Here is a 14,862-nt window from a genome sequence, read left to right on the forward strand (position 1 = left end):
CGCTTTATCACACCTCTAGGGGCATATCTTGTTTTTACTATTGTTCTTTCTTTGTAAAGCACTGTGATACATTTTTTGTAAGAGCGCTTTATTAATGCCTTTGTAGTATAGTATAGTATACATGTAGTATATCAAAGCGCTCACTTTTATTTCCTGCAAGGTATGTGGAACCTCTATAATGAAGTATGAGACCTATTCTTTTATAGCACCATGGTTAACAAGGTGCTATGGCCCAATATGCTGCCGATCAGACTAGGAACATCAGGGTGAGCCCCTTCTCCTTACAATCAGTGCACTGGGTTATTTTACGTGCATTACACAACACACAGGACCTACAGCTTTACGTCCCATCCAAAGGACACAGCAATGGTTAAAGTGTCTTGCTTAAGGACAAAAATGTTCTGTTCACATGAGCCGAAGAACAAATAACCGTTTCAGCTCAGCAATCAATCACTGGACGACAAATTGGAACAAACACAATAGGTGGCAAGACAAACTGCAACAATTTGGGAAAAGTTAATAAGTAGCATCATGCCAAGGCCTTTATCTGGCAGTGGATCAACAATGGCTGATAATTTAAAATCACCATCAATTTTCTCATTCCTAGAATAAACTCATGGGTATAATTTACCTGAATGACTCTACACACTTTTCTGTTTGGTCTTCCCTAGAAAGCATTGCAATGGAGCCAGTAGACTCCTCACCTAATACTGTCATCTGCTCTGCCAAGGAAGGACCTGTTCAGAAAATGTAAAATAAATATGAATGCTTAAACCCTACCAAATTTAGGCAGTTCTATAGACCCTATTCACAATGCACAGCCCACATACATACAAGTGCATCTACTGTCCGCCCTTTTGTGTGTCAAACCTTGCACAAACTGACAAATGGAATGGACTCCCAAAAAAGGAAGAAACACTAAACTCGCATTGTTCGGAGGTGCGTAAACTAGTGTACCATCCTTTTGTCCGCGTTTTTGACAGCCAAAATGGTGGACAGGAGATGCGCATGTTTGTGCGCAGCACGTTGTGAATAGCGTCTATTGCATGAAAGGTGGTCACATGACCATAAATTCTACTGGTCCTAAGGTGTATTAGGTTGTATTTGTTCAGGAAGAACACTGGGAAAGGTAGTTATGAATGGAAAAATAAGAGTGGTGACTCAATCGTCAATGACCATTTAAAACCTTGCAGGAATGAATTCTGGACCCGGAGAGAAACAAATTAAATAATTCTGTACTGACCTCTTGATTGCTCCTTATCACTGTCTGTGTCAATGTTTGCATCATTGCTATAGTAACGTAGAAAATCAGCGAAGGCTTGTTCATATGAGAGAAGTTCCGTGTAGGAGCCAGCCTCAGTGATTTCTCCATTGACGATGACGACGATGTGATCCACTTGTGGCAGGTAGCTTATCCCATGCGTCACAAGGATACGGGTCTAAATCACAAGGTAAGGGTGATCGGGTAAATTTCACTCTTTTGTGCATTAATCAATTAGATTGTTCGTCAATCAATCACATTTGGTGTTTTTATATCAGAAAAAAAAGACAAGCTTGGAAACTGAGAAATATAACCTGGCAACTGATCAGACCAAGATTGGACAGTTGGGTTGGTGTAGTGGTATCGTGACTCACCTTCCACCTCTAGGACCCTGGTTCGAATCACAGTGTGGCCACTCCGTGGAATGGGTTTTCAGTCCCTACCCTGCATGGTTGTTCCTGGATTATTATTTCTCTTGGGTCAATTCCTTTGTGTATATTTTGACTCCCAAAATGGCAGACAGGGTAGGCGCTTGTAAGTGTGCTCCGCATTATGCAAAGTGACAAAACTTAACACTCACCAGCCAAAAACTGGGCCAATTTCAAAGAGCTACTTAAGAAGAACATATTGCTGAGCAAAAATAAGCAGGGAACAAGTCACAGATGGTGCGTGAAAAATGATTTAATGGTAGGTAACCTCTTGTAAGCAATTTTTGGTTGTGCTTAGCTACTTTTGTGTTCTGCAGCATCTCTATGAAATTGAACCCTAATCACTGATAACTTACATAGAAGATTCACGTTGTTGGTCTTTACCTTATTCTTGAGAAGTCCTTGTGGTCCAATCACATGATCAAAGATGTGTTTACCAACATGGGAGTCCACTGCGCTGAGAGGGTCATCTAGGAGGTAGATGTCGGCATTGTTGTAAACGGCTCGAGCCAAACTCACCCGCTGCTTCTGACCACCACTCAGATTAATTCCCTGGATTCAAACAAACGAAAAGGCACGTTCTGAAATGACTTGTAAGTGATCAATGCCAAGTGGTCAAGTGCACTGGATTCAAGCTCTGGTGTTTCTGATCAGCAGAGTGTGGGTTTGAGTCCCGGTCTTGACACCCGTGTCCTTCAGAAAAACACTTAACCAAACTGAGGATTATTTTACAGTTTCTCAGGTGAGTGGAATTAGGTCAAATATTACTGACGTTTGTGGTCACTTTGGTCTCTAAATGTAAACAAATATTATGTCTTAAATCAAAACTCAACAGCTCAACAGCCAATCAAAGACATTGCACTTATTGTAGGAAGCTCAGGAAATAATTATGAATCGTGACAAATGGTATGCATATTCATGTTACAATAACAAGCATATTTCACAAGTTAGCAGGGAACTTCTGCTTGTGCTCAGTTCACGTTCACATTCAGGCATTTTTCGCTTACACAGGTAGCGCAGAAAATTGATGCTTCCCTTGTAAGCGAAGAATGGTATAAATCACAAGGGCAAAATTCAGCAGAGTGCACAGCCAAGAAATTGGACCCTGTTCACTCAATGTGCCCGAATATTGACAAACCTTTTCTCCAATCTCTGTCAGATCTCCACCCGGCAACATGTCCAGATCAGGGGCCAGCGCGCAGGCCTCGATCACTCGATGGTACTTGGCATCGTCAAGTGGTTGCCCAAAGGTGATGTTATCCCTGAGAGTGGCATTCTGGATCCAAGCTTGTTGGGGGATGTAGGCAACGGTTCCCTAAAATAATAGTCATTCAATGATAATTGAATGATAATTGTTATGTCTGTACAAATAATTTATGAAATTAGTCCCTGGTCAAATGAATTTGTAACAAAATATTAATAACAACTAGTTTAAAAAATAAATGTATAATTAAGTATCAATGTGCTTTACATTTGTGCCCTGTCAATGGTTCAATAATATTCCTGTAATCTTTTCTCAGCTCCCTCGGGAATATACAGCCCCAGTCTGATGTGGCTCACCAAAGGCTTGTTCTTACACAATATCAACTTTTACCCTCACAGGTACCCATTAATATCCCTGGGTGAAGAATATTTGTACGGTGAGTTGCTTTTTCAAAGACACACATGTCATGACCGGGATATGAACCATCACCCCGATTACTGAACCGCCAGACCTTTGGAGGTGATGCCCCGTACCCGCTCGGCCGTGAAACCCTACATCAGACTTACCTGGACAGCTACAGAGCCTTTCAGCTTCTCCATTTCACCCAGCATAGCAGACAGTAGAGATGACTTGCCAGCTCCTACTTGACCCACTATGGCCACTAGTAAGCCGTCTTTCACCTCAAGATTAATGCTACACAAACAAAATGAACAAAAACACCGAAGTTACTGTTGGGCAATCAAAGACTGGGTCAACAATAGATCGTTTCATCAAGCTAAACCACTTAAAGCCTGATGCCATGTTAAGATGTTTGAATATTTCAATTTTATCTACTGCTGCAAAATAGATTCAGAATCAAGAGACTACAAGGATAACAAGGTCAAAATAGGTCAAAGGTCAAATAGCAAGGTCAGTTTAGAGAAGATCTTATTTGAACTCTGTTCGCTTTTTACTCAATCTACTAGTAAATTAACATCAAAACAAGTTGCTATAGACCTTTATCACGGTGTGGTCATCTTGATTTTACTCCATTTCAACTCATTGTAAGCAAACTGACGCTAGACAAAATAGTAGTCTGGTGCCATGCACAATGAATGCTAGCATTCATTACTGCCCCAGGTCAAAATTCCAGTTGAACCTAGTTAACTGGGGTCAACTGGTTCAACTGGATAGTGATCAAACTCGTCCATTTTCCATATTAACCAACTGGTTTGGACTAGGTTTAACTGTGTTCAACTAGGTTGAAATTATAAACCAGTTGGTCTCTGTCCATTTTCCGTATTAAACCAACTGGTTTTAACTGTGTTTAACTAGTTTATCAACTGGTTTCAACTAGTTCCAGTTAAACCCAGTTTAACTAGGTTCAACTGGAATTTCGACCTGGGGCATGCTATTGGAAACAGGGAACATGACCAAGCTGGTGACAGCCTGATAACGGTTTTAAATAAGAACCATTTATAGTGCAAAGCAGGTACAACAAATTACACAACAGAATGGCAGGTTGGTCGGACCAGACAACTTACTTTCTTAGAATTGGACTCTCGCCCTTTGACCATGAGAAGTCCCCATTCTCCATCGTAATCACTAGATCTGAAAGGAAAAAAACAGTATTTGAGAAAGATTACAGGAATGTTTTTGGCCCATTGATCATGGCACGAATGTAGAGTGCGTCGATTATTGTAAAATACACTATACATGTATAACAAATAGTTTGTCTAAATATTAATTTTGGTTTATTATTATTATTAAACCTTTCTTACTCACCTAAATCTCTGGTGTGAGGCAAGACGTTGGACATATCCAGTTCTTCGTTTTTGAGGAACTTTTGAATTCTCTTTATCGAGACACTAGCCTGGAACAATGAATAATAAATCATAATTCAATAAATGGTTTTATGAATCAGTGTCATTCTAAAGCTGGGCCAAATTTCATGGCAGTAAAGAGACTCCTATGTAATTCTCAATGTAATCCACACCAGTAGATAAAACTTCTTATTTGAACTCGGTATTCTTCCCATTCCCAGGCTTGGAATTTTATCTTTGTGAGGGCAAGGCCATTTTCACGGTGCAAAGGGCAACTTCCTTCAAGGAACTTCTAAAGGGGCACCAAAGCCCAGACCAAGGGGAATGGAGGCCATGACCTTCGTGGCCTGTGTTATTCCAAGCCAGCATTCCAAACCTACTCTTAGACAATAGATAAACAGAACGACAAGTTCTTATTTCAACTAAGCAGTCTTCCAAAAGATCATTTTAATACCTTTACATTATTAATTCATCCATAAGAGCTGTATGTACCTGAATTACTTGTGATATAGAACCAGGCAACATGGCCAGCGGCATTCTCAACACATTGAAGAGAGAGAGCGAGACGAAGGCTTTTTTTGCATCTAAGACGTTCTTCTCATCCGACAACACGTACACTGTAAACGTTGTTAGTAGAACCTAACAAAAAATGATAAGAACAATAACAATGACAAAATTGTAGAACTGCGCATTGTTATTATAATTAATATAAATTCTAAACCACATAGGAAACTGTAGAAGGTAGTTTGAATAAATCCAGCTGATTCAAATCCAGTCATTTTTTTATATTTTTTTAACCCCAATTTATTATAAATACTCACAAAGAATGGTGCACTAGTCCAGATGAACGTCATGAAGGCTGCAAGATAGGACGCCTTGAGTGCAATCTTCAGCTCCTTCTTCCGGATTTCCATGACTGTCTGCTGGAAGGACGTCTCCCAGGCGTACAGCTTCAGTACCTTGATGCCATTCAGTATCTCATTCATCAGCTTGATGCGGGAATCTTTGGCTGCCATCTGTGATGCCTGCATAGATTGGGGTTTCGGAAGAAAAGAAAAACGGGATTGAATTATATGAGCTACTAAGACTGAAGGCTTTACAGATGATACTGACGTCAAGGCCACAATAGACGACAGAAAATTCCACATTTGTTCAGCCACAAGCACTTTCAACACCTTCACCTATCACTATGTCGAAACATCAGCCAAAGTTCACAAACATTGCAAACGCTTTCTTTGCCAAGCGTGTTCCAGTATGAATTTTTTTTTTTCCAGAAGTTTGACAATAATAACAATGTTTACGTGAGTGGCAGTGCTGCCAATTTCCACTTGCAATTAAGGAAATTTCGTACAACAATCAAGGATAAATTTAGACTTCAATTCAACATAAAAGGGAATACTTTCTATAATCAGCGAGATTTCTTTTCATCAGATATGGAAAGATTTGGCTTATTTTGTAAGACCTTTGGCAGCTCTGGAGTGGAACGCTCCCAACAAACATACCTGCAATTTCCGAATGTTAATCGCAATGACCGCATTGATTGGTATGAGGAGGATTGTAACTGCAAAGCCAGCCATGACGGATGGACCAAGTATCTGCCAGAGTAGATACAGAGCAACACAGATCTGCAGCGGTGAGGACCAGAGGGTGTTGATGTACATGCAGAAATCCATGCACCGTTGGGCATCGACGGACATCAGGTTGACGATTTCACCGACCGTGGTGTTGTGGCGGGCGGAGCTGGACAGCAAGAGAGACTAAGTGGAAAGACACAATAATAAAAGAAATTAAATCAATCAAATCAAGCACAAAACTTTAAATTAACATTTATCAAACAAAAGACAAGAGCTACTAAGCAAATATTTAAAAAAAATTAATGGTTGCCTTGACTTGACCCAAAAAAATAAATTCACATTTAGCCAAAATCTCTGTCTCTTCACCTGTTCTCTTATCAGTAAAGTAGTTGTAATATAAACATTCACCAAGGAACCCACTTCCGGTTCCACAAGGCAGGTGATTCTGAGTCACAAGCCTACTGCTGGTGTAAAATAACCTCAATAAGGAACAGCAGAAAGCAAGTCCTACTGTGTCATTCTTATTTAATATATAATGGGGTTAGTAGCTTTTTGTGACTCCAAGTTGTAACGTAGAGTCGTTCGGACTTCAACCTCAGTGCAGATGTACGTTTATTCGCACTTCAACCGCAGTGCGAATGTGCTATCTCTGTCGCCCAGAAACCACTTCTTATTTGGTCCTTATAATCAAACCATAGATCAATGATCTTACTCCTAATAGACCGATCCATTAAACTCCACCCCATTGCATATTGACCAATTAAAACCCATTGCACAACCTAAAGTCCGACACTATAAAGTCTGACATGCGTGCGCGTATGCTGTGCGCGTGCGACAGAGTTGTGCAGAATGGCATTGGAGAGGCTCACGTGTTCTTGCTCACACGTGGGCTGTGGGCGCGCGGAGCCTAATGGATTGGTGTGTTGACCATACCAATGTGCAATCGAGAGTACTATCTACTTGTATCTGAGAATTCTCACCTTGCGATACACTGCTCCAATGACAGCGGTGCGTATTTGCATACCCACAGTGGTTGTGATATGAAACGTCTGATGCTGAAGTACAGACTGCAGTACAGCAGCGAGGAAGATGAGTATAGCGTAGAAGTAGCCTCTCCAGAGGAAGATTCTCTTGTCTTCAGTGTATGCAATCAGCTGCCTGGCAGAACAATAATAAAGTCAATACTAGAAATTTAAAACAAACTCTAGGTGTTCGGGACAGATGTGTGAAAGGGGTTGTTTGACAATTAAGTGAGCACACTTTACTAGTCACAATAAAACAAGTATCGTAGGAGGTCCTGTTTTCGAGGTGTCCCTAAGATCGTGGCAAATCTTTTACCTCTCTGTGCGCGATGTTAACAGTCCCTAGATACAAAATTTGTGGTTTTATTTGCCAAGCAAAGAGTCTCCTCTCCCTTGACCAAAACTTAGAAACACGTTAGGCTCCACTGGTTATTTGCACTTGTAAATGCAAAAAGTTTGGTATTTTAGGCATTTCTACAAGGTACAAAAATATGTCATAATGTTGAGGCCATATAAAAATATTTGCCCCCCAAAAAAGTTTCATCAAACACTATTTCAATTCATGATGATCAAATCATGTGACTGAATATTTTGATGAACATTCTGAAGAAAAAAAATACAGAGGCTTAAAAAAGCCATGTGCCTTATATCATTTTCTAATATTTTTGGAGATTTTTATTTTTAAACCCTCATATCAATATTATTATTAATATTAAAATTTAAACATCAGCTTGTTGATTCAATTATCACTGTTATTTATACACTTTATTATAAATTTTAAGAAAAAAAGGGGAAAAACTAAATAAAAATCAGATTTGAAAGGCAATAATTATTAACACTTTTTATTAAATTATTTAGTTTTGTTATTTTTTGCAAATTACCATGGTAATTTTAAAAATTTCATTAAAAATATTTTGAATAAAACGAAGACAACTGCTGGCTATAGAGTCATACACAGAGTCTCAAAGAACACTTAGTCACTGTGTTTCTTCCATGTATGGCTTCACCGGGAAACCATACTTTCTTGTTTGCTGTGAAAACAGGAAAAACTCAAAACAAATGGGGCCAGTTGAAGTCATCGAAGATCAGTGTGTAGTGTGAACATTTCAATGTCCATCAAGTTTTAATATATGTTTGCATACTTCGTATTAACAAATGAAGATAATTAGGGCATAGGTTGATATATGGCATCATTATTTGTTTCTCAATTCAAAGAAAAAGGCATAATAGCGTGATTCTGGTAAGAGGAGGATACCAATCAAAGCAAGCAATTGCTTTGGCCTTTTCAAATCATTTTACAGTAACTTCCAGTTTATGGGAGGCTCTAATTCCTGGGGATGGGTGGTACATGTAGGGCTGAGCTGTACTGTGGGTATAGGGGAGGCTCTAAATCCTGGGGACGGGTGGTATGGCTGAGCTGCACTGTGGGTATAGGGGAGGCTCTAATTCCTGGGGATGGGTGGTAGGGCTGAGCTGCACTGTGGGTATGGGGGAGGCTCTAATTCCTGGGGATGGGTGGTTAGGCTGAGCTGTACTGTGGGTATAGGGGAGGCTCTAAATCCTGGGGACGGGTGGTATGGCTGAGCTGCACTGTGGGTATAGGGGAGGCTCTAATTCCTGGGGATGGGTGGTAGGGCTGAGCTGCACTGTGGGTATAGGGGAGGCTCTAATTCCTGGGGATGGGTGGTTAGGCTGAGCTGTACTGTGGGTATAGGGGAGGCTCTAAATCCTGGGGACGGGTGGTATGGCTGAGCTGCACTGTGGGTATAGGGGAGGCTCTAATTCCTGGGGATGGGTGGTAGGGCTGAGCTGCACTGCGGGTGAAGGGGATGCTCTAATTCCTGGGGATGGGTGTATAACTGAGCTGCACTGTGGGTATAGGGGAGGCTCTAATTCCTGGGGACGGGTGGTATGGCTGAGCTGAACTGAGGGTATAGGGGAGGATCTATTTCCTGGGGATGGGTGGTAGGGCCGAGCTGCACTGTGGGTATAGGGGAGGCTCTAAATCCTGGGGATGGGTGGTAGGGCTGAGCTGTACTGTGGGTATAGGGGAGGCTCTAATTCCTGGGGATGGGTGGTAGGGATGAGCTGCACTGTGGGTATAGGGGAGGCTCTAATTCCTGGGGATGGGTGGTAGGGCTGAGCTGCACTGTGGGTATCGAGGCTCTAATTCCTGGGAATGGGTGGTAGGGCTGAGCTGCTGTGGGTATAGGGGAGGCTCTAATTCCTGGGGATGGGTGGTATGGCTGCACTGCACTGTGGGTATAGGGGAGGCTCTAATTCCTGGGGATGGGTAGTATGGCTGAGCTGCACTGTGGGTATAGGGGAGGCTCTAAATCCTGGGGATGGGTGGTAGGGCTGAGCTGCACTGTTGGTATGGGGGAGGCTCTAATTCCTGGGGACGGGTGGTAGGGCTGAGCTGCACTGTGGGTATGGGGAGGCTCTAAATCCTGGGGATGGGTGGTAGGGCTGAGCTGCACTGTGGGTATGGGGGAGGCTCTAATTCCTGGGGATGGGTGGTATGGCTGAGCTGCACTGTGGGTATAGGGGAGGCTCTAATTCCTGGGGATGGGTGGTAGGGCCGAGCTGCACTGTGGGTATAGGGGAGGCTCTAAATCCTGGGGATGGGTGGTAGGGCTGAGCTGCACTGTGGGTATGGGGGAGGCTCTGATTCCTGGGGACGGGTGGTAGGGCTGAGCTGCACTGTGGGTATGGGGGAGGCTCTAATTCCTGGGGACGGGTGGTAGGGCTGAGCTGCACTGTGGGTATAGAGGAGGCTCTAATTCCTGGGGATGGGTGGTAGGGCTGAGCTGCTCTGTGGGTATAGGGGAGGCTCTAATTCCTGAGGATGGGTGGTAGGGCTGAGCTGCTCTGTGGGTATAGGGGAGGCTCTAATTCCTGGGGATGGGTGGTAGGGCTGAGCTGCTCTGTGGGTATAGGTGAGGCTCTAATTCCTGGGGATGGGTGGTAGGGCTGAGCTGCTCTGTGGGTATAGGGGAGGCTCTAAATCCTGGGGATGGGTGGTATGGCTGAGCTGCTCTGGGGGTATAGGGGCGGCTCTAATTCCTGGGGATGGGTGGTGGCTGTACAGTGGTTATAGAGGCGGCTCTAAATCCTGGGGACGGGTGGTATGGCTGAGCTGCACTGTGGGTATAGGGGAGGCTCTTATTCCTGGGGACGGGTGGTAGGGCTGAGCTGTACTGTGGGTATAGGGGAGGCTCTAATTCCTGGGGATGGGTGGTATGGCTGAGCTGCTCTGTGGGTATAGGGGAGGCTCTAATTCCTGGGGATGGGTGGTAGGGCTGAGCTGCTCTGTGGGTATAGGGGAGGCTCTAATTCCTGGGGACAGGTGGTAGGGCTGAGCTGCACTGTGGGTAAAGGGGAGGCTCTAATTCCTGGGGATGGGTGGTTAGGCTGAGCTGCACTGTGGGTATAGGGGAGGCTCTAATTCCTGGGGACGGGTGGTATGGCTGAGCTGCACTGTGGGTATAGGGGAGGCTCTAATTCCTGGGAATGGATGGTATTGCTGAGTTGCACCGTGGGTATAGGGGAGGCTCTAATTCCTGGGGATGGGTGGTAGGGATGAGCTGCACTGTGGGTATAGAGGAGGCTCTAATTCCTGGGGATGGGTGGTAGGGCTGAGCTGCACTGTGGGTATAGGGGAGGCTCTAATTCCTGGGGATGGGTGGTAGGGATGAGCTGCACTGTGGGTAAAGGGGAGGCTCTAATTCCTTGGGATGGGTGGTAGGGCTGAGCTGCACTGTGGGTATAGGGGAGGCTCTAATTCCTGGGGATGGGTGGTAGGGCTGAGCTGTACTGTGGGTATAGGGGAGGCTCTAATTCCTGGGGATGGGTGGTAGGGATGAGCTGCACTGTTGGTATAGGGGAGGCTCTAATTCCTGGGGATGGGTGGTAGGGCTGAGCTGCACTGTGGGTATCGAGGCTCTAATTCCTGGGAATGGGTGGTAGGGCTGAGCTGCTGTGGGTATAGGGGAGGCTCTAATTCCTGGGGATGGGTGGTATGGCTGCGCTGCACTGTGGGTATAGGGGAGGCTCTGATTCCTGGGGATGGGTGGTATGGCTGAGCTGCACTGTGGGTATAGGGGAGGCTCTAATTCCTGGGAATGGATGGTATTGCTGAGTTGCACCGTGGGTATAGGGGAGGCTCTAATTCCTGGGGATGGGTGGTAGGGATGAGCTGCACTGTGGGTATAGAGGAGGCTCTAATTCCTGGGGATGGGTGGTAGGGCTGAGCTGCACTGTGGGTATAGGGGAGGCTCTAATTCCTGGGGATGGGTGGTAGGGATGAGCTGCACTGTGGGTAAAGGGGAGGCTCTAATTCCTTGGGATGGGTGGTAGGGCTGAGCTGCACTGTGGGTATAGGGGAGGCTCTAATTCCTGGGGATGGGTGGTAGGGCTGAGCTGTACTGTGGGTATAGGGGAGGCTCTAATTCCTGGGGATGGGTGGTAGGGATGAGCTGCACTGTTGGTATAGGGGAGGCTCTAATTCCTGGGGATGGGTGGTAGGGCTGAGCTGCACTGTGGGTATCGAGGCTCTAATTCCTGGGAATGGGTGGTAGGGCTGAGCTGCTGTGGGTATAGGGGAGGCTCTAATTCCTGGGGATGGGTGGTATGGCTGCGCTGCACTGTGGGTATAGGGGAGGCTCTGATTCCTGGGGATGGGTGGTATGGCTGAGCTGCACTGTGGGTATAGGGGAGGCTCTAAATCCTGGGGATGGGTGGTAGGGCTGAGCTGCACTGTGGGTATCGGGGAGGCTCTAATTCCTGGGGATGGGTGGTAGGGCTGAGCTGCACTGTGGGTATGGGGGAGGCTCTAAATCCTGGGGATGGGTGGTAGGGCTGAGCTGCACTGTGGGTATGGGGGAGGCTCTAATTCCTGGGGATGGGTGGTATGGCTGAGCTGCACTGTGGGTATAGGGGAGGCTCTAATTCCTGGGGATGGGTGGTAGGGCCGAGCTGCACTGTGGGTATAGGGGAGGCTCTAAATCCTGGGGATGGGTGGTAGGGCTGAGCTGCACTGTGGGTATGGGGGAGGCTCTAATTCCTGGGGCAAGTGGTAGGGCTGAGCTGCTCTGTGGGTATAGGTGAGGCTCTAATTCCTGGGGATGGGTGGTAGGGCTGAGCTGCTCTGTGGGTATAGGGGAGGCTCTAAATCCTGGGGATGGGTGGGTATGGCTGAGCTGCTCTGGGGGTATAGGGGAGGCTCTAAATCCTGGGGATGGGTGGTAGGGCTGAGCTGCACTGTGGGTATGGGGGAGGCTCTAATTCCTGGGGATGGGTGGTAGGGCTGAGCTGCACTGTGGGTATGGGGGAGGCTCTAAATCCTGGGGATGGGTGGTAGGGCTGAGCTGCACTGTGGGTATGGGGGGAGGCTCTAATTCCTGGGGATGGGTGGTAGGGCTGAGCTGCACTGTGGGTATGGGGGAGGCTCTAAATCCTGGGGATGGGTGGTAGGGCTGAGCTGCACTGTGGGTATGGGGGAGGCTCTAATTCCTGGGGATGGGTGGTATGGCTGAGCTGCACTGTGGGTATAGGGGAGGCTCTAATTCCTGGGAATGGGTGGTAGGGCCGAGCTGCACTGTGGGTATAGGGGAGGCTCTAATTCCTGGGGATGGGTGGTAGGGCTGAGCTGCTCTGTGGGTATAGGGGAGGCTCTAATTCCTGGGGACGATTGGTAGGGCTGAGCTGCACTGTGGGTAAAGGGGAGGCTCTAATTCCTGGGGATGGGTGGTTAGGCTGAGCTGCACTGTGGGTATAGGGGAGGCTCTAATTCCTGGGGACGGGTGGTATGGCTGAGCTGCACTGTGGGTATAGGGGAGGCTCTATTTCCTGGGGATGGGTGGTAGGGCTGAGCTGCACTGTGTTTATGGAGGAGGCTCTAAATCCTGGGGACGGGTGGTATGGCTGAGCTGCACTGTGGGTATAGGGGAGGCTCTAATTCCTGGGGACGGATGGTAGGGCTGAGCTGTACTGTGGGTATAGGGGAGGCTCTAATTCCTGGGGATGGGTGGTATGGCTGAGCTGCTCTGTGGGTATAGGCGAGGCTCTAATTCCTGGGGATGGGTGGTATGGCTGAGCTGCACTGTGGGTAAATGGGAGGCTCTAATTCCTGGGGATGGTTGGTAGGGCTGAGCTGCACTGGTGGGTATAGGGCATATGAAAAACTTGCGTGCATTTGCTCAATGACGACCGCAACGTAGCCCTCAGCAAACAATCATTCATAAATAAAAAGTGTGTCAGTGTATTTTACCATATCGCCCTGCATTTGAAAGCTCTATTCTTACTCTCGAGAATAGTGTGTAAAACATAATTTAACACGGTCGGGAACATAGGGCCTTTTTTAATTTAAAACCGAGATAAAAATGCTAAAACGAGCATTTCCTATGGAGGTCAACATGAATTTGACCACATTTTCAGTGGGTTCACTCGGTAAACTGAACGGCAAAATAGTTGCCGACACGGTACATGCCCATATCGCACGGCAGAATAAACTATGGGAAATTCTCCCTCAATCTATATAAAACAGTTTTTGATTGGCGTAGAGGAAAGGATGGCTTTTTTTGGTCCAATTACAGAGAGTTTTTCTTCTTTGTTTGGTGACCCCGGTAATGTATGCAAAGTCCACTACAGTCTGGTTCTGCCATGCTCGCGCGGTACGCTTATGAATAGGCGTATTGAAGCAGGAACTAGACCTACCATGTTGTTTCCTGTCGGAGTCGTAAGACGCGAGCTTGGATCCTGGATGGTTTCTTCGATTTTTCACCGATTTTTCGCCGACTTGTTCATTATCTAAATACAGTTTCTTGAGTAGAATATATATGTTTCTTTCTGATACAATTACTTTGGCTTAAAACTTCTAATTTGAGAAGAAATTGGCTAAAGTTCTGTCAAGGTTCGAGGCTGTTCGGTGATCGGATCACAACATACTCTCAATAGGGGTGATTTCTACTCGAATCCTGCATTGCTGTAGACGGATAAAGGTGAGGCAAGGATGTTATGTTGTTGTTGTTGTTGTCGTTTTTTATTTTTTATTTAAATTAATCTGATTGCCAAAAATTGTAGTACGAAGGGTGCATTGGTTTATTATACTCAATAATTAGTAGTGGACAAACAATTTCCTTGCACTTTAGATTTTGTTTAGACATAATCATGATCAAATGTTTACTTGAAGGTAGAATTATTTACGTTGTGCTCTTACTTATTATATAAGTCTTAGTCTGCTCTCCATGCTCTATCTTATTTGTTATATATATTTATTATAACTTTCACAAGACTTGAGGCCCCTCTCATTTGCTTATCTTTTATTTATGTTTCATCTATCTTATTTTATATTTCCTGTAGAGTATTATTTTATTTTTAAACATTTGTTTATAACGTAGGTGACCTTTGATGGATATTGGTGCCTGTGGTGGAGAAATATCCTTGAGAAGGAGTACTCGACCAACAAACCAACATAACTACCAGCTGCTCAACAACGGACCATCAATATCAACAGAGAGAGTCAGCAAGAAGACCTGGTCTACTACTAAACTTTACTCCTTAGAAATTGT

General features: G+C 45.3%; 1 protein-coding gene across 1 annotated transcript in view; it reads right to left on the reverse strand.

The window, feature by feature from the left end:
* Window positions 1-14,862, reverse strand: part of LOC117293029 (multidrug resistance-associated protein 1-like) — a 43,515-nt gene that overhangs the window by 10,116 nt on the left and 18,537 nt on the right. The window contains 11 exon segments of the mRNA XM_033775236.1: window positions 632-737; window positions 1,244-1,439; window positions 2,074-2,241; window positions 2,828-3,004; window positions 3,460-3,586; window positions 4,417-4,483; window positions 4,658-4,745; window positions 5,188-5,334; window positions 5,517-5,720; window positions 6,198-6,452; window positions 7,250-7,427. Coding sequence (XP_033631127.1) covers window positions 632-737; window positions 1,244-1,439; window positions 2,074-2,241; window positions 2,828-3,004; window positions 3,460-3,586; window positions 4,417-4,483; window positions 4,658-4,745; window positions 5,188-5,334; window positions 5,517-5,720; window positions 6,198-6,452; window positions 7,250-7,427 — 1,713 coding nt within the window.

Source organism: Asterias rubens, chromosome 7 (genome assembly GCF_902459465.1).
Source record: "Asterias rubens chromosome 7, eAstRub1.3, whole genome shotgun sequence".
NCBI classification, from domain to species: domain Eukaryota; kingdom Metazoa; phylum Echinodermata; class Asteroidea; order Forcipulatida; family Asteriidae; genus Asterias; species Asterias rubens.